This window comes from Hakea prostrata, chromosome 7 (assembly GCF_041222555.1).
Source record: "Hakea prostrata isolate BN-2017 chromosome 7, UWA_Hpros_2, whole genome shotgun sequence".
In the NCBI taxonomy this organism is placed as follows: Eukaryota; Viridiplantae; Streptophyta; class Magnoliopsida; order Proteales; family Proteaceae; genus Hakea; species Hakea prostrata.
This window is the reverse complement of record NC_142606.1, coordinates 70,590,960-70,613,633: the sequence shown is the minus strand read 5'-3', so window position 1 is coordinate 70,613,633 and position 22,674 is coordinate 70,590,960. Positions and strand designations below refer to the sequence as shown.

Genomic DNA, 22,674 nt, shown 5'->3' with positions numbered 1-22,674 from the left:
AATTTATTAATAGACCCCAATTAACAAACGTATCGTCTATTTCTATGGAAAATGGCATAACTGCCTCGTAGGAGGGAGGAGAGAGAAAAAGAGACTTGAGAGAACTTCCATTTTTGTAATTGGTCAAAAACATCTTTTGACCGTTTGAATAAATAAACGAAATAAAGTACTTAAACTCAACGGTAGAGCTTCACCCTGAAAAATACTCGTCAACACACACCGTCCGATGGATGGGAATATTGCTGAAAAAGTTATAGGAGCGAAAATGACCCTAAAGCACACGTAAAAATTCCTTTACAAGATCTCTTGGGTGCGTTTTTCTGGTTTCGTGAGTTTTTTGTTTTCAGGCAAAATGGAGCAACAACAAATTCGGAAGAGGGAGTGGAGAAGTAAAGTCCACAGCTGATATTTTATTACTTTGACCAAGGACAAAGCGTTCAACTTTCGGCGCTTCCCTTCCTCTGCAGATTTAACAGAGAAGGGAAGAGAAGCATGTACCTCTTTCTGATCTACTGTCGAGAAGTTTAAAGGATATTGTTTGAGTTCGAGCTCAGTATGCTGGTTTTGGTGAATGAGATAAGCGATATCGTTCAATTTACAGGTTACAAATCTGGATCTTCGGCTTGCGTTTTTGCTTATTTTTTCTTGCTTTCTCCTATTTGGAGACCTGTTATTACTAGATAATCATTTCAAGTATAATATTTTTATTTATTAGGCTGATCATGTGTGTGGTAAATCGATTTTCTCGTAGTTCCGTTTTGTCTAGTATTATTTCATGAACCCTTTGCACTTGAAAACACTTTATTGCGATGGGACTTCTGGGACAATCTGACCTTACTGGTGAATTTTTTTTCGAGTATTAGTAGTCTACAGATCATGCTCTGCTAATTTGATGGTTCTTTAATCTTAAACAATTTAGAATTTTGAAGCTTCATCTTTTCATTTTTACCGTATCTCTATAATTTTTTTTGTTTAGATTTTGGAAGGGTTTTCCAAATGGATTTACATGCACTAAGGAAATTTTTTAGAATGCACCAAGAATTCGTGTTATCCTGATGGAAATTAATATAATTCATTTGCGAACTATGAGCGGGGACTTGCTTCGTGCTAAGAAAGAGTTGGGGGTTGGGGGAGGGTTGCTTAAATTTCTGCATGTTTGTCTGAATCAAAGAGAATAACGAGTCTAAGACCCAATAAATGGAAGAAAGAGGGGGCAAAGGTTGGGCTAGTGACCACCTTTCGTAAGCTTGGATGGATGCTTCACCATTTGCCACATGGCAGGTGGGGTTGAAATTTGGACACTGAGCTGAGGCCCGCTGTTGAGTTTCAGTACAATCAAAGTTTGTAAAGTGGCAAAACAATGCATTGACAAATTTGAGACTGCCAAAAGGGTTAATGGGTGATGTTTTGGAGGGGCAAGGGCGGGGTTGGAGCTCAACAGATATCTGGGAGGTTATGCAATTACATGGGAGGGTGAATTACAGAATGTTGGGGTGAAACTTAACACATGGCCAATTCAAACTATCCTGATATATACAAGACAATGTAAATGAGACTAACTAAACCATGTATACAAACTTGAATAGTACAGATGTGTTAATAGATTCTGCAATAATTGGTGTGGGTTCTTGGATTCCTGCATTTGTCAAGGCTTGTATGTAACCTCATTTTTGTATTTAGATTCTGCAATAATTGATGTGGGTTCTGGATTCCTGCACTGTCAGGGCTTGTACATAACCTCATTTGTGATGATGTAGCCCATGTTTTGGCACCAATGTCTGCAACAGAATAACAGAGTTGTATCTTCCATATGTGGAGAGATGAGACACAGAAATTTTGGCTTATAGAAACCAGACTATATTGATGGAATCTGATGAAATGGTATTAGTTGCTTTTTCTTCTTCAAAAGAACAATCTTGGCCTCTTTAATGAAATCCCCTTACCCATGGGCATAGTTTCTCTTGTTTGTAACTTTGAGGTTGTCTTAATGCTACTTTTGTAACCTTTTTTCCTTTTTTGAGCTATTACTGATGTCTTGTGCATCATGATAATTTGTGGGAGAGCTGTCAACAGGCAACAGTGGGTACAATCTTTGGCTACTTTCTGAAGGACACTTATCTAGTGTCTGAAGATCTGCGGTACAAGTGGTGCCTAACCACTAGCACTGCCTATGCTCTCTGTGGTGATAGAAAGTATGGGCTTACTCTGCAGCAAACACTCACATCTTACTGAAGCTGATGCTGAAGAAAATGCTCAGGTGGAAGTTCTTTCACAATAAGATTAATGATTATTATATATTTAATTTGCAGTGGAGAAAATATGGAAACCCCTCTTGCTGAGGTTGACTATGACTCTGAACATGCCATTTTGAACATTATTCAGGCTGCAGAAATTGAGAGGCGTATTGCTCAAGAAACAAAGGCTGAAAAGCACGTACAGAAACTTCTACTGCTTGGTATCAATAATTTGTACATTGGCTGTTTATTGTCTGCCAAATTTATTTTTGGATGAATAAAAACTTCATTAACCAAAAGTAGAGAAGGGAGGGGGTAGAGCACAAAAAGAAGGGGCAGAGCCCTCCAAAGCCAACAAGGCCCTAAGCGAAAAGCAAATCAAAGAAAAAGGACCTAGGCTTTAAAAACCAAGACCAAAGAGCTAAGACAACTCAATGATTGAAGCTAATTTTTCCTATATTAACCATGAATTTAGTTGTTGTAATGAAATGGTGTTCATTCAGAGTTGTCTTGGCATCCAGGTGCCTTGGTCTTGTAGGCTTACTTTAAGCCTAACATGTGATTACTCTATTTTCTGGTTAACTGGTCTTTAACTACCTTATACTTATTGCAACTATTTGTCGGCAACTATTTTCTGGTCTAAATTATGTTGCATTTGATTTGAATCATATTATCTGTATGTGAGATTTCATGTAGCTGCTATGGATGTATTAGTTACTGACTTCTGTATGAATTAGAACCATAATTGCCTTGGGTGTATCTAGGGCATGCCTTGATGCCCAAGGTGACCAGTCACCATATTTTTCTCTTTCAAGGTGCCTATGCCCAGATAAGGAAACATACGTTTAATCCGTGGCACCGATATTGAAAAATTACATGAAATATGGCAGACATACCCGTAATATAATACTAACCTTCGCACCCCAACAACTATGTTTAAGGTACAAGGTGCAAGGGAGCTGAAAGTTTGATGTGGGAATGGCCCATAGAATTCTCTTTCTATGAGACTTCCAGGTTCCTTTTACCTTATTAACATATAGATTCTTTGTCAAACTGTTGTCTTTTGGAAAGGGAATTCTGTCATCTTCCATTACCTTGTTTCCTTAGAAGGTTGCAAGATCTGGACTTGCAAGGAGTTAAAAACTTGAATTGCTGGTAGGGCATCTACTATTCAATAGCCTTCCTTTCTGTGTACAACCAACTGCCAGATCTTAAGATAGCGTCTAGTTGTGCAGCTGCAGAGACATCTGCACCAGTATCTACCAAAGCAAGGTAGAGAGGAAGAGAATGAGAGAAGAAGAGGAAAACAATGTAGAAGTAGGAGGAGGTAAAAAGCTAAGTAGGATAAGATAGATATCCCTATTGAGGAATAGTCTAATATGTAAAATGTCAAAACAAAACCTGTGTGGGGATTCCTACTAAGTTGCTAAGTTCGTGACAGCTATTACTATAAAAAGAAAATAAGAATGAATCCAATAAAACACAATACCTATAAACCTGTTGACTAGTCCTGAGACGCTAAACAACCTGTACTAACATTACAATGATGTGAATCCCAATTCTTGGGTTAGTCTTCAGGATCAATGCAAGTGAACGAAAAGTAAATTTAGGGTTTTATAACCCTGCGCTTTTAGGTGTAGGGCTGATTTGAAGGGTTTTGGGGTTTAAGAATAGGGCATATAGGTTCGACAATGGCTTAGGATCTGGGGTTTAATGAAGTCCTGATCTGAACTGTTGGTGCAACCTAGAGGGGTGATTAGGTTGTACCTAGTGGATTATCCCAAATTCTCGATTTAATTGCAATTTCAAAGTAAGTTAACAATTTAAATGAAATTCGATAATGACAAGCAATCACGACACAATAATTTATAGTGGTTCGACTTTACAAGTCTACGTCCACTCCTCTTTTGGCCTCAAGAGAGTATTCCACTATTGATTCTCTTTCAATACAATGGGTAGAGATCAAACCCTTACAATAATCTTTGTTACGGGGCAAGAGTACCCTTTACAATCTTTGTTCACGGGCAAGAGCACCCAATCAATCTTTGTTCACGGGCAAGAGCACCCAATCAATCTTTGTTCACGGGCAAGAGCACCCAATCAATCTTTGTTCACGGGCAAGAGCACCCAATGACCAATTCCAATCTACCTAGACTAGAATTGAAACAATTTACAAAAGAAGGGATGTTACCTTAACAAGAGGTGTGACACTTTACCTCTTGTGTGAGTGTGATGCAATGTGAGTTGGATGCTCAAATGGAAATGTATGCACCACCGATGCCTTTAATCACCTCAAGCTTGGCTTCCACAAGCTTAGAAGCACCTTGATATATTTCTTCAAGGTTGGGAGAGGGTGAGAGGCAAAGCACAACGCCTTTAGTCACCTTGAGGTTGGTTTCCACAAGCTTGCTTAATACCTTGGAATGTTCTTCAAGGTTGGGGAGAAGGTGAAAGGCAAAGCACAAGGCTTTCTTGCAATTTGAGAGCTTTAGGATCACTTGGGGAGTGGGTGATCGAGTGTCAGTGTTCAACCTCTCAAATGAGGTGAATTGGGCTTATATAGAGCACCTTTGAGTGCCTAAGCCCAATCACCAACGGATAGAAAACGGACATAACTTTTGTCCTGTTTTTAGCCTAGACGGTCGTCCGTCTGGAAAAGATCCGTTAAAAACTAGCCGATATGACTTAGTTAGGGCCAGACGGTCGTCCGTCTGGCTTGACTAGCCCAGATGGAATTCCGTCTGAAATTCCGTCTGGCCTTCTGTTGTCTAAAAAACTGAAATACCAAACTAGACGGTCGACGGTCGACCGTCTGGTGCACACTTTGCTGAATTAACTTGGGGCTGGGACTTGGCTTGGGTTTTTGGACTTTTTGGTCAACCCTAAGCATTATGCACCTCATTAACATGTCCTAGGTCACTTTAGTAACATGAATTACATATAATTGATGCATTTACATATATGTGTATGCAAGAGTGTCCTAAGCTCTAATTCAGCCTAAGTCTTGATCTTCGACTTGATCTTGTGCAACGGTCTTGATACTCATCTTGACTTTTATTCTTTGTCTAAGATGGTTTGAGTTGGTCTTGAGTTTGATTCTCCGGTAATTCTTTGATCCGGTCATTTTGCATCGAGATTCACTATTGTGATGAGCTGGACAAGATACATCTAAATGGAATCATTAGTAGAGTGTTTGTCATCATCAAAACTGATTGGAGGCCGATGTGACAAATGTTGACATGGCATTTCTCAACATGAACCTTTATTGTAACTTAAAATTCAGAGCTGAACTTCAGGTTTAAGATTTAAGCAAAATAGGGTTTGCTTGTTTTTAAGGTTTCCTTGGGGGGGGGGTTGGCTAGGGGTAGGGTTAAGGTCGAAGGTAAAGGAGGGGTAGGGGATGTGGGTCAGGATAACACAATACAACTGATACGATACTTAGTTATCTGTTATTAGTATTGATAATTAGAAGAAGAAAGAGAGATTAAGGGAGAAGAAGAGAAAACAATAGGAGAAAAGTGTTGGGAGATAGAATGTGTGTTTTATCATTTAGCCAATACATCTATTAACTTTAACTAGAATTTCAAAGGAATATAACTCCTACCTAGTTAATAGGGAACTTACTTAGACTAGGGCATTGATCTTTCAGGCATTGATACTGAAATACCTAGAGCAATAAGGAAACCAGAATAGAGGGACTCACCATGTTATGTTACGTCATATCTCTAACATAAGGTAAACAAGATGGGGCTCCAAATTCCCCTATGTAGGAATCCCAAACCTAAACCAATAAATATACAGGACTATATCCTATAGGTGCAAGCATGGTTTGAGATCTCGATTTTGATAGGGATCTCAATCCCTCAAAAAGTGGAGATCTGGCGAGATCTTGACCAAGATTTAGTAAAAATCCTTGATCAACTCACCCAACTCGAGGGCCCACTTAGTGGGCAATAGGGCTCAGGTTGGGTTGAAATTTGGTATTTAGCCTATTTTGGACTTAAAAACAGTGGTGACCTTAGATTTGTGAGAGAACAAGTGCATATATGAGTTCCAACTTCACCTTGACTTTGAAACTGATGTGGCTGAAGGAATGAATATGTATACTTATAAAACATGAAATACACAACCATTACTTGAAATAAATGAAAACATAGAGTTTGAAGTCAAATAATACATTAAACATGTTCAGTTGTTCACAATTTCATATTACAAATTGGTGTACTTATAAGTTATACCACGAGGGTACAATTGTAAAATCATTGAGTGAACTGCTTCTTTGACTCTGGTCCACCAGCACTACCTCCATTGGTGTAGAACATAGTTTTAAACATAAGGAAGTTTGGGAAGAACACTCATTTTGCTTCAAGATTGCCTTCAAAATCAGTAAATCTTTGTTGTAAGTGATACAAATAGCTTGTTGATGCAGCCTAGGTAGAGAAGTGACTTACTTTCTGGCAAATTTTTTGGCCAAAACGCCAGAACCAGCAAAGGCAGAAAGAGCGTTGAGATAGGTCGAGACGGTTCAAGATCTCGACCAAGATCTTGTATTTTTTGGGATTGTCTTGATTCACATGAGATCCCGTCTCTATGTCTCAAAAAGAGATCTGGCCCTCGGCGAGATCTCATGAGACCTTGAACCATGCAAGGTGGGGACTGTTTCCTGGACCTTGATGCTATTTTGAGCCTTGATAGTTAGGATAAGTTGCATAAGTGTTTATTGTTTTACTTTTGTTTTTGTTTTTTCTATGGAATTTGTTTGGCTGATTTTTTCCATTTATTATCTCATTATAAATTGTCTTCTTGGTGTTAAGGGGCTGGAGAATCGGGAAAGTCTACAATTTTTAAGCAGGTCAGATAAATTTATATTGCTTCATATCCCTATGAAACTAAATTTTATGCGAAAGGTTTTCTGAGCTGTTGGGTGGGGTTAGCTAGCATTTCTGTGTCTGTCACTCTCCTTTGCTCCTTACATGGAATATTTTGCTGCCCCCCAATGGTCCAGTGTACAACCATTTTGTCAAACCTCATTGGTGTACTCCCACGGCTTGCTCAAAGAATCCTCTCTATATATTTATTTCCAATTACTGCATTCTAAATTTTACAGCTCCTTTATTGGTGAAAAGGAGAAAAATAAACATTCTAGGTTGCTGCCTTCTAATTCTTCTTGGTTTTCTTATCCTGCAGATAAAGCTTTTATTTCAGACTGGCTTTGATGAGGCTGAGCTAAAGAGCTATGTACCAGTCATCCATGCCAATGTGTATCAGACAATTAAAGTACGAATGCAATACTAGAAAGGGTGTGTTGGTTTGTTTCCCTTTTGTAAAATATGAAACTATTGATATTAAGTGTCAATTGCTAATTGGAGGCATAGGATGTTTTGTGGTTAGATTATTTATGAACCCATTATTTTTGTTGCTGATTGGGAATATTCTAAATTTCCAAACAGATTCTGCATGACGGCTCGAAGGAATTTGCACAAAATGAAGATGATTCATCAAAATACATTTTATCAGTTGAAAATAAGGTCTAGCTGTCTTTCCTGTCTCTCACATTTTTTATACAACTTTATTTTCTGGAATATTGAATGAAATTTGGAATATTCTTTTAAGAAAAAGCAATCATTTTCTTTAGTTTTTATGATTGTTCAATGGATGCCATGTTCCGTCTTTTCCTCTTTGTTAAGTGATACATTTGTCTATTTCTGATATCAGGATATTGGAGAGAAGCTATCAGAAATAGGAGGCAGGTTAGACTATCCGCGCTTGACCACAGAGCTTGCGCAGGAGATAGAAACTTTGTGGAAAGATTCTGCAATTCAGGTATCTTCTGCTTGTTTTACTAATATTTCCAACGTAGTCTTTAACTTAGTACTTCAGTTCTTTCTTCTATTTTTTCTTTAAGATTGCTGATCTTGTCTTCTTACCATATGCAACTGAGCATTCTCAGTGACTAACTTTACCACGTGCACGTAGGAAACTTATGCTCGTGGAAATGAACTTCAAGTTCCAGACTGTGCTCACTATTTCATGGAGAATTTGTCAAGATTATCTGATGTGAATTATGTCCCAACAAAGGTCTCACACTGTAGATTTGATTATTCTATTGTCAATTTCCTTCTGTTTCTCAACTTAATAAAATTGTAAGAGCTGTTAAATGGGGATGATGTACATTGAATTCAACGATTTACTTATGTGAGAATTTGCATTTCTAGTGGGAGTGCCCAGTTAACTGGAAATTTACCCCACATTGTGAGTAAATGATGTAGTATAACGTAATCACTAAGCATATGACCAACTGTGTCCTGGGTGACCAGAATAAGCAGTTGAATTCTCATTTAGGTGATCCTTGTCTATCTTATACTGACATTGTTCTCTGATTTCATTGTTGACTTGGATTATGCAGATTGATCTGGACAACCTCTTTCTTTTAACCCTGTATTTTGTGTGCCATGTTCCTTCTTATCCTTTGGGCTTTTTATTGTGGTACTTGAAGCATTTACTCTGGTGAAATGGTGCATACTGAATAAGCTTTCTCTAGGCTCCTCTATGATGGTGGAAGGATCTCCATTTGTGAATAATCAACAATTTAGAACAGGATAATTATTGTCAGTTGACCTCTAAGTCGGAAGATTGTCTACCTGCAGATCTAGTGGCAAGCTATTTTATCCTGTTTTCGATGATTCCATAGCTATTATTGCTCCATCATTTTTTTTTCTTCCTGAATTCAAACTTTCCAGATGTACTACCCTTCCTAGAAAAAATATTGGATTAAGAAAAGGCAAAAGAAGGGTAAGAAGTGAACTACTGAATTGATGAAATCTGTGATAGGAGGGCATCAGATGTTCTAAATTTCCAGATATGGAAAAGGTTTATGGACTGAATAGTGAACTTATTTTATGTATCTTCTGCCCTTGGGGCAATACTTTACTGGCAGCTTCTAAGTCTTTCTCCTTGATAGCTTTTCTCAGATCTTTTTAGTATTTAGTTATTTCAGTTCTTCAATTCTCTGAGGAAGGTTTTTGGGTTTCTCAGGAGGATGTTCTGAATGCCAGAGTTCGGACAACTGGTGTTGTAGAAATTCAGTTTAGGTGAGTTACCTTCATTAACATTTCCTGCTACTTAAACTTGTATAACCATCCTTTTGCCTCTTAGTTTTTAATATTTTGGTTTAACTGGATTCTGGAGGGCTGCACCATGCATGTCTCTGTTAATATTATTAACTTCTGGTAGGCATCAATTAATCAACTATCAGTACTGATGGTGCATTCTCTTTGTCTTGCTTGGAAATTTCAATGGTAGACTTCCTGAAATCCCTTATCCTTCTGGTACTTGACAATGGGCTGAAGTTGTAGCTGCTCAAACACAGACCCAAATGCCGAGATGCTTGCCCAAGTTTAGTGCATGTTTAGTGTGTATGGTGGGCTTTTTATATACATCCATGGGATAGGATAAGTTTGTAGTTTACATTGCATTTGGTTTTTTGTAATTTTGAAGAATGCAGTTTTTTAAGAACATGACTGTCGGAATGACAGTCTCGAGAATCATTTCAAAACTGTTCAGTTATCGAAATTCTGTAATGTGATTCTATCTTGAAACTGTTTGGTTACCTTACTATTGTCAAATGTTTCTTCAGAACTTTTGATTCCAAAATTTCATTAGTTTTAATCTAATTCCCCACTCTGAGTATTTTTAATTTATTTTTTTGGTCTTTTGTAAATTAAATTTTCTAATTGTTTTTTAAATTTGATTTTTAATTGCACTCTTTCCTATATTTAAATTTAAATTCATTTTCCAATATTGGTTTATTAGTTTATTGTTCCAGGTTTAATATCTGTAATTTACTTCTCTAGTTTCATTATGTTCAAGAATATGATTCTGAGTTGATATCCAGAAAATCATTTTTTTGTTAAAAAAAGGAGTAAACTGATTTCTTAAAAAATAAGATTTTGGAAACCAAACGATTTTTATTGGAGAACCGTAAATCTGAAAAATTGTATTCTAAAGAATCATGTAAACCAAACACAGTGTTAGTCTTCTTATTTATTTTTTATTTTTTTTCCTTTTTGACTGGGCTTAGTTGGTCATTTAGTTGCATCCTAACAAGTCTTTCACTGTTTTTGTAAAATCTCTGCCGAGGGTCAGTAATTGACAAAGGATTAACACTTTACCCTGAGGGTTGGTTGGTTATATTATAAATTGGTTTACTGGTTGTGATAGCAAGTTATCACTATACCTTTATATTATGAATTGGTTTGCTGATTGCAAGTGAGGGTTATCTCCTTCCTATCACAGTCTAGCTGTTCTTGCTCTTTACTTCAATCTTCTTCTCTTGTTTGCTGGTTTCACTAAGCTCTGGTGTTATCACATGTATACGGGCAAGGTTACTTAGTGTTCGCTTTAATCCTTGCGTTGTCAGTCATTTAAGAGCATCTGTTTGATGGAATGGACAAAAAGGGGTGGGAAAAGTGTATGTTTCCAACGAAACGTGCAATTGGCGACTAAAACCCCAAATTAGCTCTATTCTAAGTGTGTAAAATGCATGCTTTATGCCATAAGATTTCACGCATAAAAGTGCTTATCAACCTCGGCAACTTAATGGTGTGATATATAAGTATATTTGCTTAAGACGTATAATTGTATGTTTTTAACATCTCGGGGTACATGCTAATATGGGCAAATTGTTATTAGGGTGTTAGTGCATATTCCAGTCAAATATGAGAGCAATATGTTACTACATTATATTTTCTTTCTTGGCAGGATTATTACTAACTCACTAAAAGTTATCCAATCTGTGCAGTCCTGTTGGAGAAAATAAGAAAAGTGGTGAAGTTTATAGGCTCTTTGATGTTGGAGGCCAAAGAAATGAGAGAAGAAAATGGATCCACCTATTTGAAGGAGTCACGGCTGTGATTTTCTGTGCTGCTATAAGCGAGTAAGCTTATGTTTCCTTTGAACAACAAAATTTTAATCCTGCAGCGTCTTAAAGCATTTGAGGGTAAACTACACTTATAACCAAAGGTTTCTATCACGTTTGTCCATATTTGTAGTTGGTGTTACAAATGCAATGGAAAAGACAATGATACCCTCATCTTTAGCCTTATACCCTACTTTCTTTTTCTTTTTCCTTCTTCTTCTGCCTGCAACTCCTCTCACCCCATCTCTCTGCACCTCAGAGTTACCCTAATTGCTGCCTTCACCACCTGTATCGCCCTTGCTGATATTAGATGCCATGGATCAGCAACTGCTGAAAATCCCAGGTGGAGTGCACAATCTCAAGCTAACCTGAGATTTGGCTGGTTTGAGCTGTGTGAAATTCCCAGGTGCAGTACACAAGTTCACAGGCTTATGCTCAAGAACAGCCTGGATGATTTAATCATCATCCAATCCGTTGAATCAATAAAAGATGATGGCAAGATTTAAGTGATTTACCACAGGAGAATAGAAAGTGTTCGCTTTTGAGGGGTTTCTCTCTGAAAAAATCGATTTGAAGGCTTAGTTCCTGTTGAATTGAGTAGTTTAATAAATTTGAATAATGTGACAATACATTATTGGACCTTTCCTGGATGTGCTTAGGTTGCTTTCTTTCTTGGAAGAACTTATAGCATTCACTTACAATGTCTCTGCCCCACTGCCTTGTTTACTTGGGAACCTCAATAGTTTGGTAATTTTTGAGCATGTTGGATACAATTCTCAAAGCATACTAGCAGAAATTAGTCGGTTTTAGAGATTGAGATTACTTTCTCCCACAGAACTCAGGAGGTGAAATGCCTAAAGAGTTTGGGAGAGTGATCTGACCCTTGGGAGAATTAGCTAATTTTGGGTTATTCCAATGTAGCTTGGGAATTGTGCAAACCTCAGGACTGCTACTCTAGATGAGAATTACCCTGTCGGTAGCATTCTGTTTGGGATTGTAAACCTCAAATTCCTGGAGAACTTATTCCTCTAAGGGAATGGTTTGAATGGGACTATTCCAAAGGAAGTAGGCAGTCTTCTTCTGACTGAAGAATTCGACTTCTCGAGAACTATATGACAAGAGAGATACCAGTTGAGTTTAGCAAGGTAAAGTGTTTATAATCTATCTTTTTTCAGAACAGCTAATGGGTATTATTCCTGACAGTTTTAGCAGCTTGGTGATTTTGACAAAGCTTGATCTTCCAATCATTCCCCTCCTGAATCAGTCTAGATGGTCGCATCATCCTTCAGTGTTAGTTCTCGTTCTTTGGAAATTTGGAATATCACACCATACAAGGGAGATAAGGCTGACGTGATCACTTAACAGTATTTGTTTTCTACTGATGGTAGACAATTTGTAAAATCTTCCAATATTTGGGGAAAAAAAAGAAAAAAAAAAAAGAAAAAGGACTTCTAAGATGATTTGGACTCCTTATCTCCACCTAGAATGATTGAAATTACACAAGTACTAGACTCCATGTGAAATTTGGACAACTAAAAAAATTCCTACCTTAAATAGAACTCCTAAGTCCTAACAAGAGTAGGACTCTTGGTTAACAAGGACTGACTTAAATAACAAAACAAAAATAGGACTAGACTCCTAACAATATTCTGCATCTAAAAGACCAACTTGGACTGGACTAGGGTGTCCAAAATGACCAAATGCCCCTGTTGATAAAAAAAAATACTCCATGCTGCTGGCTGGGCCGTAGGGTGCTGGGCAGCAACCCTAATCTTCTTTTGGTCTTTGGGCCTCTCGTGGGATGTCCCTGCACTTTACATCACTTCCAAGCTTGCCTTGATTCTGATATTTTATTAAAATTTAGACCCATCACCATATTATATTCCAGTATTGTCCCTTGCCATTTTAAATGTCATTCTTGATGTTCGAGTTCATGGTTTTCACTGATTTTTTTGACATATTTAATCACTCAATACCAATCATATCAATTTGCGTGTTCCAATTTTTAAGCTAGGCACGTGTGTGCACAATATTAGCTACCATGAGGGGAGATTGGAAGTTATCACTTGGATCTAGTTGCTTGGTTTTTACTTTTACCATGAAGAGGTGCATTGGAAATTAGTATAATCTGATTGCAATGCTATTTTTGGTGATTAGATTATTCTGTCCATGTGTATAGCTACATGTAAGGGGGAGATTGGAGACTTATTAAATTTGCTCAAGACTTTCATCTTAAGATGGTATTCTACCTTTTACCTACCTACTTGGCCTGTAGTAATCAATATTACCTTCTACCTACCTACTTAGCCCGTAATAACTCATATTACATTTTACCTACCTAGTCTGCAGTTAACCCATGCTGTCTTTCACCTACTTACTTTGTCTGCAGTAACCCATACTGCCTTTCACCTATCTATTTCTATTTAGTTTGTAGTCCCATTTTGCCTCTTACCTACTACTTTCCTTTTCTTGAAGAGTTTATTTGCTACATTAGATCTCACTTTTTATCTACTTGTGTGGACATTGTTGTTGCACCTTTGAGACAATTGCTACTTAACTACTATTGGCATTATATCGATACTGCTTTTGATATTGCTATTGCTGCTATACTTTTGGATGTGGTTCATGTTTGCTACTGCTGATCGTTCTCTCGTTGTTTCATGGTTCATTGAAGATGGAGATTTGATGTGAACACATGTCCCCCCGGCTAAAACTTCAAGTGGGGCCCCCAGGATGGCTCCAAGAGGCCACACTAAGCTGGCCGAAGCGTAAATGGGGATATTTTTGGGCATTTTGCCCCATTTTTAAATTCTGGAATTATATTTCCAGAATATTTCAGAATTTTATTTTAGTTTAAATTGAAAAGTTGAGTTGAGTTTGGATTGGTTTAGGGAGTTCTATTTTAATTCGAAGTTGTTGGTTGAGTCCTAGGTTATTTATCTGAAATTAGCATTTTCTTATTTAATTTAACTCAAAAGTTTAATTCTAGCATGTGTTACTAGAGTCCAAATCAAAGAATCCATGTAATGAGGTGGATCTTAATCTATATAGGAACACCACCTAGAGTCCAAGTCTTCTAATTAGTAAGATTCCAATCCTAGGGTTTTTGGTTAAGGGGTGGAATCTTTATGCATTAGGGAATCCCACCCAAGTTAGTTTTTTGAAGGCTACAAATAGCCTATTAGTTCATTGTAGTTTTCAGTTTTTGGTAATTAATAAAGTTGATTGTGTTGAGGATCAAGGTCTCCTAGTTGGGTCAGCCCTGGTTTGAGTAAAGCATTCAAGTCTCAGATTCTTCTTCATCAATCTAGCAGCTTACAAGCATTTTTCAAGAATTCAAGCCTTCAATCATAGGGCGCGCGGGAGATGAAATCAGGCCAACCTTGTTTAGGGCGACCCCCCTTTACTAAACCAAATAAGGGCTAACGCTTTAGCTAGCGCATGAAATCAGGGTGGCGCATTGACCTTGTATAGTAGCTCCCCCACCCCTCCCATGCTTTCCCTCATGTCCAAAGCCCCTCCCCACCCTTCCTCCCCCCCCCCCCCCAAACCTAAATTCACCCCAAGGGCATCACAATCACCTCCCCCTTCCCCTTCAGCTAGCAAAGCCCACCCAGCAAGCGGAGAGAAAACCCAATGGTCGCCCTCGGCAAGATCATTGACCAAGGTATTGTAGTTGACCCATGCATGGCGCAAACCCCTCCCATTTGCTTTCAAAAGTCAAAGGCTCTAGTGTCCAAAGTGTTCCCCACCCTTTTTTTTTTTTTTGATGTTACCATTAGTGTTTTTCTCTTTAACTATGCGTGACAACTCATAATTGAAATCAAATTCTCTACATTCCTCCTCTTTGGAGAACCCTTTTTTACCAGGTAGGCTTGTTCGTCCCACCTTTGCACAGGTTCTTTGTGCTTTATTGTTCTCTTAATTCCTTATTTTCCACCCATTCTCTTTATGCTACCTTTTTGAAACCCAGTTACCTTGTTCTTAAACCAATATCCTTGTTCTACCACTCTCGTTTTCAGCCTTCCACTTCTGTTTTACTACCTTAAGCCCACCAATTTGCAACTCCCCCCTTGCCCGTGGCTCTCCCCTTTCCCCTTCTTCCTTGTGTGCGCGCCCCCCCCTGTTGTCCGTCTTTCCCGCCCTTTGCTTTTTCCTTTCCTCTGGTCGCCTTGGCCTTGGTTGTGTTCCTGCCGTGGGTCCTATTTGGCTACTGTTTTGATCTTTCAAATACAGTACTACATTACCACCCCTCCCCCTTGCAACCGTAGGCGTCTCCCCTTTCCCCTTCTTCCTTGTGATAGCAGCAGCCCCCACCCCCTGTTAGTCCGTCTTCCCCAGCCCTTTAGACATTTTTTCCTTTCCTCTAGGATCGCACTTGGCCTTAGGTTGTGTTCCTGAGGTTATTTCCCCAATCAGCCCAGTTTCCTTGACCTAGAAAAATCCTGCATTTCATTTTCTTCCTTGGAAAATTCTGCAGAATTTGGAAAACTTCGAGAAAATCCAAGTTTATAAATTTCATATCTGAAACATCTATTACAGCAGGATTTTAGAACCTTAGAAGACCCTAAAACCTCCTGATTCAGCCTTCATATTTGTTGCATTTCTTGGGCAACCCACAGATCTAGGGAAATTACTAAAATACCCCTAACCCTAGATTTGGGGTTTACATCAAGATTATTTATTGAAGTTGCTGTTAATTATCTCTCAGTGTGTATTGGTATTTGCTAGTGCTACTAGTGCTCAAGATTGAGGAAGTTCTTTAATATATATTCTTGTTATTCCAAGCTAGAGCCTTTGATATGTATACCCCAGCTTTAGGGGAGTACTCACAAATAAGTATTGTAATGGGCATCACCCTTGTGTACTGTGAGGTGCACATAGGTCATGCACATGCTCGTTGTTTGCTTTATTATTTTCTTTCTTTTCATAGTTACTTTCCTTTTTGTCTTGTTGGTTTGATGTCAAGCAAGACTAGTTTAGGATTGAAATATTGGATTTTATTTGTTTCCTTTGTATCCAGATTTGAAGATATTCCTCAATCTGGATTTTATTTGTCTTCTTTGCAACCAGATCTGAAGATATTCACGGATCTTCTATATCTGGTAACTTACAATATAATTACAGTCCGAGCGTTACATCATGAGCTACTTTCCATTCCCTCCTTCTCCACCACTGCTTCTCTCTTCTCTGTTGTTATTCTCAAACTCATCTCTTGTCCCAGAAATGATGTTAGCAGCTGTTGGTTTAGTAGCCTTTTAAATGCAAGACTTTTTGCTGAGAAGAGAGTATAGTACCAGGTTAGAGTTGGCTATTTACCGGATATAATTGTATTGATAAAATCGGTGCAGTGACCATCTTGTGGATGGAAGGAGTCTGAAAAGTACCAATCAGATGAAGTTGGTAAGTTTGCTCAATAGATTATACATATGATTCAATGATCATTCATAAATTAAGGGACAGGAATTTTCTTGTGAAAATCAGTTGATCCCCCACCTGCCCAATCATGGAGTAAAAGATTTTTGTGGCCTTCCCAATCCTAATGAGTAATGCCAAAGTTGACAAAAGCCAATGTAATGATTGTAATACAGGTACGATCAGACACTCTTTGAGGATGAAAGCAGGAACAGAATGATGGATACCAAGGAACTCTTTGATTGGGTCCTGAAGCAACCATGTTTTGAGGTCACCTTTATTTGCGTGCATATTGAGAACATTCTATTTTGACTAATCACATTCTTTTGACTTTAACCCATTTCTCTTGGGCAGAAAACATCCTTCATGCTATTCCTCAACAAGTTTGATATATTTGAGAAGAAGGTTTTGAAGGTGAGAATTCTTAGATATATTGAGATCTTGGGAGGAGAATTCAAAATTTACGTAGGATGCTGATTTTTTCTGCTACACAGGTACCACTAAATGTATGCGAGTGGTTTAAAGATTACCAGCCAATGTCAACAGGGAAGCAAGAGATTGAACATGCATATGAGTAAATACTTCATGCCTTAGTTGCTTACACTTGCCACTTTTTAATCCATAATTTTGAATTTTGCATCTCTTGGCCAAAATACACAACATCTACATATTCTCTGATATTTTTATAGTGAAAATTGACATGACATGCCACATGGCATTCAATCTTGCTAATTGAAATCTTAATAGAAAGTGTTCATTAAATGTTGTATGAATTGAAGCTTTGAGTAACCTACCGACCCATCACTTTAAGTTCCCCAAAAAACTTGTATTGGTATTGAAGTATGCTCAATTTCGTCTGAAGTTTTGACATGTATAGGCTGAACCTGTAATTGATACCGTGCAGTTTTGTCTTAAATTTAGTTTTAACATTAATAAAAAAAAAAAAAAAAAAAAAAAAAAAAAAAAAAAAAAAGAAAAGAAGGAAAAAAAGGACGCAGAACAGAACATGGCAGTAGTAAATGTGAGAAGAATTAATTAGTATATGAGGTATTACTTACAAGTTATGGTGTTTTCCTGCTAGGAAGTTGTTAGTCAATTATCAACAGTCTAGTTCTTTAAAATAAAGAATCCAACAACTTGATCTTGCTTTGGATATCCATGCAAAAACTAACAAAAGTTGGTCTTGACTGATTGCTTGACTATATACCACCTTTTTCTCAGTTCTTTTGGTTTTTTTTTTTGGGGGGGGGGGAGGGAATAATGAGGCTGAATCACCTCTCTGTTGGGTGAGCACTAACGCCTTTTCACCACACATATTGTGGGCCCATGCGAGACCCACTTTGAGTCCCACTTCTGAATTATTTTATCATATTCCGACGTGGGACCCACATTAAAAATTTAGGTAAATTAATAGGACTAAAATATACAACAATAAGCCTTGTCCCAACTAAATGGGGTCGGCTACATGGATTCTTGCCCTACAATCAGTTTGGTTCGAGGCCATGCTAGATACAAGGCCTAAGCTATACATATTCTTTTTCACCATTCTCCTAAGTTTATCTAAGGTCTACTCCTAGCTCTTCTAGTTCCTTCAATATGGATTATATCACTTCTCCATACAGGGGCATTTATAGGTCTCCGTTGAACGTGGCCTTGCCACCTCAAACGACTTTCTTGAAGCTTATCATTTATGGGAACAACTCCCAGACCAGCTCTAATATGATCATTTTTTATCCTATCCATCCTAGTTTTGCCACTCATCCATCTTAGCATCCTCATTTCTGCTACACTGAGTTTATCTATATGATTCTTTTTAACAGCCCAACACTCTACACCGTACATCATAGCTGGTCGAACAACGGTCCTATAAAATTTTCCTTTAAGCTTTAATAGAATACGCCGAACACATAAGACCCCGACGCACCTCTCCACTTCATCCACCCTATTTTAATTCTTTGGGAACCTCATCCTGTAAATCACTTTTTTTACTTATGATTGAACCTAGGTACCTAAAACAATCACTCTGAGGAATCTCTTTATCGTCAAGCATCACCACCTCATCATCTACCCGATCATGACTAAAGTTACAAACTAGATATTCTGTCTTCAATCTACTAAGTTTAATGCCTTTTGATTCCAAAGCTACTCTCCATGATTCTAATTTGGTATTAATCCCCACTTGGGTCTCATCAATCAACACAATATCATTCGCAAAAAGCATACAAGGACCTCATCTTGAATGTCTTTGGTTAATTCATCCATTACCAGTGCAAATAGATATGTGCCTAAAGTTGACCCTTGATGTAACCCAATTGTTATCGCGAATTCATTATTTTGTCCCCCCACTATTCTAACACTAGTCACCGAACCATCATACATAGATAACACAATTATAAGTAAATTGTAAAGAATGTATTGAAATAAAGTATAGGGGCTAAAATTGTAGGATTAGATTTGGTCCCCTTAGTGGACCACAAACTAATGTCGGGTCCCCTTAGTGGACAACAAACTAATGTCGGGTCCCCTTAGTGCAATATATTACGTGTGAGTCCTAACCAGACTAACACTGTTGCCATTAAGTATATTCAAATTTACGTAACGGCGACTAAAGGTGTTAGTCTGCTTGGGACTCACATGTAATATATCGCATTAAGGGGACCCAACATTAGTTTATGGTCCACTAAAGGGACCGACACGTGAAAAACTCAGAAAAAGATTCAATAATTATGATGGGATATGATAAAATCAATGGCTGAAATTCTAAACGAGATTTAAATTGCTATTGGTAGGAATTTAAATTTTAGGAGAAAGTTTAGGGATTGAAAAAAAATCCAATAATTATGATTAGATGTGATAAAATCAAATGGTTGAAATTCTAACAAGAGTTAATTTGCTATAGTAAGAATCAAAATTTTAGGAGAAAGTTTAGGGATTCTTGGAAAGTTGGGGGTGGGGGGCAAATAGTGTATTTCAAATATATACAAAGAGAAAATCAAGAAAAAAAATAAAAAAAATATGAAAATTTTTAAAATTTGAGGGGGGCCCTTAGTAGGCGCCTATGATCATTGATTGGCTAGGGGTGGGGGTTGCGTCCTGGATTGCTTGGCATGTGCATATGCAGATGCAGCGCTTATTTAATACTATTTTGCCTTCATCTGTTGAATTCATTTCTTGTGCCTTCCTGTCCAGTTTGTATTTTTCCTTCCACAAATATGTTCTTCTTCTATCCATATCTTTTTATTTCTTTGCCAGGTTTGTGAAGAAGAAATTTGAGGAACTATATTTTCAGAGCACTGCCCCCGACCGTGTGGATCGGGTGTTCAAAATTTATAGGACCACTGCTCTTGATCAGAAACTTGTTAAGAAGACATTCAAACTGGTAGATGAGACTTTGAGAAGGCGAAATCTTCTTGAGGCTGGTTTGTTGTGACTTTGAAGCAATACAAGGGAGGAAGTTATGTTTAGAGAGCTTGGTCAGATTTTTGCCACTGAAGTTCTCTGATTTTTGCCATACCGGGAGATATCTCATGCTGCACTGTCATTTTTGGACACCATGAATTAGTGGTCTTGGAGAGAAACTGCATTTTCTTCATGATTTCTGAGTTAGCTGCTCTGATTCATCAATGGGGAAACCTTCTTCCATTATCTTCAGGCTTTATGCTTTGGAGAGTTGGTGTTGGGTTGAATGCATGAGACTTACATATTCTTTTGATCTTTCTGGCTGTGAAAAACTGAACACTGTCATCTCATTACGCCTAAATGGCCTGTAAAAGAGCTCGGATATGATTATGTTGGTACATTATTTGGGGTCTTTTTTTTGCCTCCTGAAAGTGGGGTGGGGTTGATATTTTCAGGTTGGGGGTGGCGGAGGAAGAGGGGATAAATGGGAAAACAAGGTGGAGGGAGGGGTTGGTTTGTGACTTTCACTTCACAAATGCCTCTTGTGGATATTCTCTCCCTAATTGCATAAGCTGTTGAGATTTTCTGGTTATATACATTTCCTTTTGGGGGTCTTTTTGGTATTAATTTATTTTTGCCTATTTAAAAAACATGGATACAAGCATCCAATTTTTAGCCGAAACTAAAAATGGTTTGGTAACTTTTGTCTAAAATAAATGATGGAATGAAAAGTAAGTTTGGTAAGTGAGGGGTTATAAATAGTTTTGTAATTTTTGGATAAAAGTCGGTGATGGTCTTAGGGTCTGGTTGGTTACATGAGTCTGGAGATTTTAAATATCTATAGATTGGGCCTGTTTGGTTACATGAGTCTGGAGATTTCAAATGGCTATAGATTTCAAATTTATAGAGTTATAATTTATAAAATTAGATGTTTGGTTGTGGAATGAAATTTGTGGATTTATCCTAAAAATATTTGATCGGCGTGATTTTTTTGAATGTGCAAATGTCTAGTTTTTTTGAAATTTCTAGATTTCACCCTTTACCCATAAATCTACAAATTCACGTTTTTAGTGTAAAAAGGTAAATCTCTAGATTTTATGAATCTAGAGATTTTTACAATCAAACGGGTGTAATTTTCAGATTCATGAATCCAGAGATTCAAATCTCTGAATTCATGTAACCAAACAGGCCCTTAGAGAAATTCAATTGGAGAGAAAGAAAAGTTTATTTTTAGAGCAAATGACACTTTTACCTTTTCTTTCTGGAATCTATTTGGTTAGTAAGAACAGAGAACAGTAAGTAGAAGAAGGGTAGGAGAAGACACGGAGAATAATGTTTTATTCTTTGCCAAAAAATGATGTTTAAGAACTTAAAGATCTTTAGGCTTAAGTTTTTTTTCAGGAAAATTACTTGATTAGTTGCGTTTAGATTTTCCTTTACAAAACTTTACTCAATATTTTACTTAACAAAACTAGCTAAAATTGAGTTTGAGTTTACAAAACTAACTAAAATAGTGATTTTTCATCATTTTGAACATTTTTAACCCCTAAAATTAGTACATGGAAGAGAAAAATTACTAATTTGTCTAAAAGGAAAAAAAAATCACTAATTTTTCATCCCCATATTGATGTGGTCAATTTTAGGGGTAAAAATGTCCAAAATGATGAGAATCACTATTTTTGATTAGTTTTGTAAATGCAAATTCAATTTTAACTAGTTTTGTTTAGTGAAACATTGAGTTGTTATTTTTGTAACGGAAAACCTAAAAGTAACTAATCAACTAATTTTTTGGATATTTTCTGCATTGGAATTGACAAGAGACCATTCCACCAGACCCGTATACAATTTCGATTTGGTAGCTCCGACACCAACCCTCATTAGTTTGTATTTGTGTGTTTTTTTGGTTAAAGTTTATATTTGTGTTTGTTCTTTGGTGTTTCACTAGAAGCATTTTATAAACCTTGCTGCAGCCCCAATCTAGAAGCATTTTATAAGCTTTGGCTCTCATTCACTAAAGACACGTTGGTGATATGAAATCGAAATCTTTTAACCCAAGCAACATGAAATTATTCAGGTGAATCAAGTGAACGGGGAGTTCTTTTGTAAATTTGAAAAAATTTAATGAAGTATTGTAAAACAAAAAAAATGTATATTTTCCTTCACCCCCTTCAACCCATGGGCAAAATGGTAATTTTCAGTCAACGTTAACAGAAAATTGAAAATGAAAAATGCATTATCTTTATCAACTATAACAAATGGTCAGAATAAGTAGCAGACCGAGCTGAATCAGCCGAATCAGCAATAAATCGAAGTCGTCTCGGAAGAATTTTTCTAAAACCCACTGAAAAGTTGACAAAGAAAGAATTTTCACGCGAGGGATTTCTGGGATTTTTGTTAATTTTGACCATCTATTCATCAATTTCTTCCAATATCTCATATCTTAAATAAGAGTCTCTCATTACTTCTTTTGAGAATTGAACAGTTAGGAAGTTAATGAATATCATTCCCTTCGAGTTTCTTCAATTGACTACAGGCTTATGATACCTCTATTTCAGATCACTAAAAACACCACATCTGGCTACAAGAACTTCACAAGAAAATAGTTTGGGTGGAACATATATTTAAGTCCAAATTGCATTTCATTATGATTTCATGCTAAAAGAATTATGCATGCCTAAGTTACAAACTTACAATACGTGATACGTGAGG

General features: G+C 37.3%; 1 protein-coding gene across 1 annotated transcript; it reads left to right on the top strand.

Annotated features, from left to right (window-relative positions):
• The first annotated feature begins 309 nt into the window (after positions 1 to 309).
• On the top strand, positions 310 to 20,758 carry LOC149011928 (G protein alpha subunit 1). Its single transcript, XM_089160437.1, has 14 exons — positions 310 to 601; positions 2,074 to 2,257; positions 2,383 to 2,455; positions 7,049 to 7,086; positions 7,422 to 7,511; positions 7,685 to 7,762; positions 7,950 to 8,057; positions 8,211 to 8,312; positions 9,270 to 9,325; positions 11,035 to 11,169; positions 16,743 to 16,836; positions 16,921 to 16,980; positions 17,061 to 17,140; positions 19,819 to 20,758. The coding sequence occupies exons 2-14, from the start codon at positions 2,171 to 2,173 to the stop codon at positions 19,994 to 19,996; spliced, it is 1,179 nt and encodes a 392-aa protein (XP_089016563.1). The 5' UTR covers positions 310 to 601; positions 2,074 to 2,170; the 3' UTR covers positions 19,997 to 20,758.
• Positions 20,759 to 22,674: the final 1,916 nt, after the last annotated feature.

Bases quoted from the DNA above. Each gene is read 5' to 3' on its own strand.
- LOC149011928 (XM_089160437.1), top strand. From the start codon at position 2,171: ATGCTCTCTGTGGTGATAGAAAGTATGGGCTTACTCTGCAGCAAACAC. The intron at 7,763-7,949 runs GTCTAGCTGTCT...TTCTGATATCAG, and splicing joins TTTTATCAGTTGAAAATAAG to GATATTGGAGAGAAGCTATC. The intron at 16,981-17,060 runs GTGAGAATTCTT...TCTGCTACACAG, and splicing joins TTGAGAAGAAGGTTTTGAAG to GTACCACTAAATGTATGCGA.